Source organism: Vigna angularis, chromosome 8 (assembly GCF_016808095.1).
Source record: "Vigna angularis cultivar LongXiaoDou No.4 chromosome 8, ASM1680809v1, whole genome shotgun sequence".
Lineage (NCBI taxonomy): Eukaryota > Viridiplantae > Streptophyta > Magnoliopsida > Fabales > Fabaceae > Vigna > Vigna angularis.
The window spans coordinates 3,176,425-3,183,791 of NC_068977.1; the positions used below are offsets into that span (position 1 = coordinate 3,176,425).

Consider the following 7,367-nt stretch of genomic DNA (forward strand, 5'->3'; position numbering starts at 1 on the left):
ATATTTTTTTATACGATTTTTTTTATTTAACTCATCTTATTTAAACCATAATTGGATTTGATAAGGTGAAGATAAAGTTTTCTCAAGTAATGTAATTATTTATCAATACTAAAATTTATATTGGTAAGTAAAATTATGAGTTTAAATTTTATATGTTTTGTAATATTTAAATTAAATTGTCTTATTAATTTAAATACTTTTAATTGAATTTTTATTAAAAAAAATATTTATATATATCGTGTACTCAAAAAATTTTATATTAATTACAAAACATTATTAATATTTTTATATTAATTATAATTTTTTAACAACGACACTTAATTAATAAAAATATTAAATTATGTAGAGTTAATTAAAAATATAGAAATTTGAAATAATTATACAAACTTAATTAAAAATATTCAAATAATTTTTTTAATAAATAAATATTTTTTAATAAATAAATAAAAATAGTGAATTTTTAAGTAGAAAGAATGACATGCATAATCTATACGAGAAACTATTATATAAAAAGATATTTTTTTGTGCACATTCCGTTTCTTATTTTATTTTTTATATAACATTTTTAAAAAAAATTAAATTAATTGTTTTATATTTTACTCTTTAACTTGTACGTTTTCTTAAATCTAACTGTTATTTTCTTGTTTTTTTAAAATTTAATTATTTTTAGTTTAAAATAACTATTTATAGCAAAAAAGTTTCTACAAAATAAATAAAATTTACTCGCACTAAAAATATAAATTGTATTTACATTTATTTTAATAATAAAAATAATATTTTTATTTTTCATTATAATAAAGAAGTAAACAAACATCTCTAGTTTTAAAAATAATTATTATAATGGACTTATGATTTTATATAATTTATTATTAAATTTAACATAATAGTGTAACATCCCAAAAATACAGTATAACTATATAATAGAATAATTACATTTACCAATAAGTCAAATCAGTCTTATACTAAAAATAACGTACGGTTATGGCCGAACGGCCTTACAGAAAGGTTACGACTAACGACTAAAACTATACAGAATAAGCAAACCTGACCGAACAGTTTACAAAAGTTTATACCGAATGGTCAAATATAATCAAAAGAGGAGGTGATCAAACGACCACCTTACTGTAACTAGAATAATGACCGAACGTCCTATTGTTCGGTCTTCATTTCCACCTCAAGAAGATTTTCTTCCGCTAAAGCTTCTTCCAGGAACTCGTCTCCTTTTGCTCACATCCACAATGGATGATCATTGCAATGACAAAGACGGATGTACAAAATAAGACAACACAAGGAAAACACAGGGTAAGCTTATGTAATTTAATTTATGTATAGACATACATTTCACACAATCAAACACACAAGATATATTTCATCATACGTTTCATATAAATCATAATACTAAACTGACTGTCCGGACTGTATGAAATCTGCGTAGCTACAGGCGTTCGTGCACCCGGGTGATGTAGTAACTGGGATACCCTCAACAGCTGCCACCCGAGGTTAGTACTATTAGTCCAAAGTAACCCTAAGGACTAGGACCTCCTGCCGTTCCCACACATGACCTACCTCCTCTACGTGAGGACGAGTACTCACGGAACATCAGGATGAACTGCCAGCTTAGCATGCCCACAGTCATACTTTACAAATTCAATAATCATCCATGAGTCGTTCCTCCCTGGAACGCTCGTTCATAATCCACAACATTTCATCCATCTCATATTTTCTTCATCTTTCATTATCAAATCTACTCAAATTCATCTTTGTTCAAGGATTATTAAGGACATCCAATACCGAACGTTCAATCCTCACTCAGAACGAGGACGAACACTTGGAACGAGACAGAGAAATCTCCCGTTCCATAATAGAATAAGACCGAGAGGGTTACTGTCATGTTGAGAAAGAAACCGAGTACAACTATATGTCACAAGAACGACTAGAACGAACGTTACTTTAAAAAGTGAGCCAATTGAATGAACTGACTCTCGGGAGCTTAAACCGAACACCTCAAAGAACATGCCAAGTACTAAGGCTTTAGGTCGGAACCAATGAATGTAGACTCTTCAAGACATTTAAAGAACCATACTTAGAAGAATTCACATAAAGAAACCGAACGCTTATGAAAAATTAGCTTATTTGAGTTTAGCATCCCGAAAACCGAATGTCAGTCAATGATCGAACACTATAGAAAGAAACCTCTATTGAATTTGGACGAACGTTATTTTCATTGAGATATAAAAGAAACGAGTACGAGCGCTTGATATAAGACCGAACACTCCTCATTACGAGCACTTGGTGTGAGACCGAGCCCTATTAAACTTATAATAGAAGCTTGATAAATATAATAAGATACTATTGGAATAGTGTTTAAGAATAACTAAAATATACAATTACATATATTTACAAATTTAAGTTTATCACAGAATACCCAGATACAACTATGCTTGGCCGAACGCTCAAGCATAGTACTACCACACGAAGACGCTCGTCCTCAACTAAGATTCTTTCCAAATGAAAGAATCCAATTTTAACCAGGATTTCTAGTATTACCGAACGATCAATGACCGTTCAGTGACGAACGTACACTATCATAGGAAAATTTCATATCCAGAATTTCATTCATATTCAACTTAGTTCTTAACACATAGTTTCATAACTTTATACATTCATATCATAATCAATTTTCATACTTCATTTAATCTATATCATATAAATTTCATATATTTCATACCCCAGAACATAGCAACCATCATATATCATATAGTCAAATATCACAACAATCATACTTCACTTTAATTTAGCAACTCAACGAACGTTCATGCAGCACAGTAAACATACAAATTAAATTAGATAAGCTTCCCTTACCTCTGAGCGTAAACAAACGTCCTAGAGACAGAAATACGGTTCACCTGACTACGATTCCTTCTACCCTCAACGCTCAACGACTCTTCAAACCAGAATCAAACAACAAACCAAAATGGTTCAGAATGAGACTATGAACTCATGCAACCAGAACTTGGTTTGCATGTGTCCGAGAACGAACAGCTAAGGACAAGAAGAACTTACCCGTTCAGAACTCGAAACTGATCGGTTCAAACTGAAGCTTGGGACGCCGGAAATGCTTCTACGGTGCCTGAATGGAGATCGGAGAAGAGAAAAGGTAAGATTTCGTAGAGAGAAGGGAGAGCTTTTAGTGAGAAGGAGGAGAAATGAGAAATATCAGAGTTTTGAAGAAGAAGATGCATGCAGAGAGTATGACGCAACTTTCCAAAAACTCAGTTTTGCTTAAAACGAACGTCCGCTCATCTGCTGACACCTGCATTCTATTATCTGATTTCTGGATCACCCCCGCTTGACACTTAGCGTCCGTTCAGAGGGGTTTGGGTGCTACAGATGCGTCGGAACGTTCTCAAACAAGACACGCACACAAATGGGGATAAAAATGCATGGTGATGGGTGTTTCTTCGTGCATCCCATCAAATTTCTACCTGCACCTCATCACAGGGTTACGAAAATTTTGATCCGGAACAGGGGTGTGTTAACTGTCTTTCGAAAAAGAAATTTCAGAATTGATCTACTGTGTTGCGGAAAGTAAAATCCAGTTTTATGGAATTAAGGGACAGCCTAGCCTGCCAATTTTTTTTTTAAATTTTTTAATTATTTTTAAAATTCGTTTATCCATATTTAAAGCATATTTAATTATATAAATTTTTTTAAATTTTTAATTAATGTTTTCAATCAAATAAATTAAAATAATATTATATTTACATATCATATTATTCTATTATAAATAAAAAATAAAATTTAATTTATAATGATAATGGTTTAAACTACAACACTAATATATATTTATATTCTTAAAATAATATAACATAAAAATATTAACTTTTAATTTATTTTATATTTTAATTTAAAAAAAACGGGTTAGTAGAACAATCCACCGCTAATTTGACGGGGACCATGTAAGATTTTGCCGAATTGAAGTCACATATCTAAAGGGAAAGTAATCGACATTTCTTTCTTTTCAACATTTTAACCATTTAAACCATCTAAAACTAGAAGTTTGAATCTCTGAAGATACCCCACCCACCATTCATCTACGATTTGGTTAAAGGAGGGGTGTAATGGTTCAATGAGGACATCCACACACAGCACTTGGTCGTGTTGTACTTCCAAGCCTTTCACATCTCTTTTTCATGTTTGCATGGATGTTTTAATTTCACTAAATAGCAGTCTGAACACAGCTTTACAAAATAAGAACTAAATTTTAACCGTTACATCTCAATTTAAAATACTCCATTCAAACACTACAAAAGTGACAAGGTGAACAAAAATGACAGTTTAACCAAAAAATGGCCATTGTTGTTAGAAGAAAATGCCAGGGTAGGACAAAAACAAAAAGACTTCAAAACAGACAATAAAACATCTTGGTAGGTATATATTCTCGCTAGTATGTGATTGGCATCCAAAAATTTCAATCAGCTTCTTTACCACTGTGCTGAGACTCAATTTGAGCAACTTCGTCCAGGGCCAGACCTGAATTGCTTATGTGGAGTAATATTTCTGATGAACACATCTTATATGCTGTCCATATAATTTAAAGAGGACCTTGCATTGGAATCTCCATGACTCAATTGAGATTAGATTACACTTACTTTAGATTCCAACATTCGTCCCAAAATTAGCCTAGCCCATCCACAACTTCAGCACTTTATCCTTACCACCAGAGGCTACCTTCTCTCCATCGGGACTCCAATCAACAGAAAAAACCTTTACCGCAAGAAAATAAATTTAGGTAAGCAACTAGAACGAAAAAGTATATAGCAAAATAATACCAAAAAATTTGGCATGTGAAAAGACATACTTCATCAGAATGGCCTGGAAGATCTTGTTTCAACTTCCGAGTCCGAATATCCCAAACCTGGAAAACCAAACATGGCCAAGGTTCCACCTTTGCAAATGAAAATTTATACGTTCTGATGTATAAATCAAACTAAAAAATCGTGATACAAAATCCTTTATTAATAGAAACAGAAAACCATGCTTACCTTAAGTGTGGAATCTCTGCTGCCACTTAGAAGAAGTCTACTGTCTGCAGACCAGCTGTACAATAATAACTTGGTTAGGGTTCTAAATGAAATATCGTTGGCTTCAAGTAAGAAGGAATCACGTAATTGTACCTGATCTGGTAAACAGGCCCGACATGGCCCCGAAAGGCAGCAACAAATTTCCCTGTGGTGCCATTCCATAACTTCACAGATTTATCAAAAGAAGCACTTGCCACCCATAGCCCATCAGGTGAAAAATAGACGTGGTTCACAAGCTGTCAGCAACAAAGCTTAACTTAATCATTAAACCTAAAAGATGTTAAATGTGTAACAATACAATCAATTTCAACCAGCAACTAATAACAAGAAATGGACATCAGCAAATATTTAACATAATTTGGAGACATTGCAGTCCGCAGGACAACCTGCTGTGACTCAAGTTTAGATCTGATACATTGGCCAAGAAAAGGATATCAGATTTATTAGAACCTTTTTTCCAAATTTTAGATTGCAAAGATACAGTCATATATCATAATATTCTTTCAAAAGGCCTTAGGCACTCAATAACGCTTATATAAACCGAAGTTGCATTGCATTTGATGATAGTTTTGGTTTATTCTCATTCCCATAATTTGAATGATAAGAAAAATAAAGAAAAGTTGTACCTGCTGATGACCTGTCATGCGAGTTTTGGGATGCTTGTTGACAAAAGGTTCCCAAAGGAACATAGTAAAATCATCAGATCCAGAGACCAATCTCTCAGGGGCATTGCCTCTCATTGCTTGATACCTTTCCAGAGCAACCTATATTCATCAGTGGCATAAGCTGGTATTAGTAAATGTATAACAGAGATGGAAGATGTTCCGAGAGGAAGCAATCTGTAATAGTTAAAACCTGAGAAATGTGAGGAAAAGATAAATTTAACATTTAATAGATTGAAAGCATCGACTACTCTAACAATAGCTATGAATGCAAAATGGATAACTAAAAGAAAAGAATGGAAGGATTAATTATTTCAAACCAAAGTTCCAAAACATTAATTAACAGAAATGAGAAAAATGTAATATGAAAATGATAGGTTTCCAATTAAGAAACCTTATCCACCACTCACTACACACTTTAACAGAGAAGAAAGAATACTGTATAACCTCTGATTTATTGATCAATCAAGAAAGAATACAAGAATGGAGCAACAAGGGAGCCTAACCTCCCTCCAACAAGACTCACAAGTCTGTTCAAACACCAGAGCTTCCCCTCCTCCTCCTCCTCTAATCCCCAGCTCACCTATTTATACAACATAACATTCCCGCCCCATCTAACTGTTAACACAGTTAGGCCAACTAACCAACTAACTCTCTCTAACTGTTTAATAACAGTCGACTAACCTCTCTTCTTCCTTACATACACTTTCAACTTCCTGTCAGAAAAACAATAAATCTTTCCAAACTAAGAACCACACAAATCACTTATGGACGGCATAAAGCAGTACTCGAGAGCTTTAAACTCTAAAGCATACAAAATTACAAACTTCGACAAACATTAAGCTGCTCACTAAAATATTATAAATTATTAAGAATAATTTCCAAGTTCAAGTAACATTTTTATAACAAAAATCAAGCCTAATACTGTTATATGGGATTGGATACAGAATAAAACAATGCCATTGAGCAATATCAAAAAAAAAAAATTCTGAGATAAGCAAGAATATAAGCAATGAACCAATCTATAATCAAACAAACCTGACCAATCTGAGTTTGGGCTAACCAATCTGACCAGCCAATGCAGTCGGGTCTAGTAACTAAAATCCTACGTTCAGAGGGCCAACAATACCATTAAATTTAAAAAGTTACCTTCTTCATTTCCTCTGGAGATGAAATATTGTTTTCCAGTATGATCAAAAGCTCCTGTGCGAAGAACATACTCGGTGCTTAATGCCAAAGAATTAACCCAATGCCCATGTCCCTAAAATTTTTCCAAAATATTAGAAAAAGTATTGGAAAGTAAAGACAGTTTAATAACAGAAAATACATGTAGCTGATTCAAAAATTAAGAAAAGAAAGAACATCATCGTATCAATGATAGACTTTCGTCATTCCATGATAGACTTTCATTTGGCTTTAAAAATACCTCTAAGTATTTTTTTTGCTTTCCACAGCCATCGTGTCAGTTACACATTTTTTCTCTACAGCAGCTGCTATACCCTTTAACCACTTTTAAGAAGTTTGACTTATGATACATATGTTCTAACTTGAGGAGGTGTATTAAATAAAGATATGATTTGAAAAAATGAAACATGATGAATATTGATTGTCACTTTGACAG

The 7,367-nt window shown here is 32.9% G+C and overlaps 1 protein-coding gene across 1 annotated transcript; it reads right to left on the minus strand.

Moving 5' to 3' along the window:
* Window positions 1-4,683: 4,683 nt before the first annotated feature.
* Window positions 4,684-6,964, minus strand: LOC108323620 (notchless protein homolog). Its single transcript, XM_052867143.1, has 6 exons — window positions 6,896-6,964; window positions 5,711-5,848; window positions 5,178-5,320; window positions 5,046-5,100; window positions 4,862-4,918; window positions 4,684-4,767 (listed from the first exon to the last, which is right to left on the minus strand). Exons 1-6 carry the CDS (start codon window positions 6,962-6,964, stop codon window positions 4,684-4,686), a joined length of 546 nt encoding a protein of 181 aa, XP_052723103.1.
* Window positions 6,965-7,367: the final 403 nt, after the last annotated feature.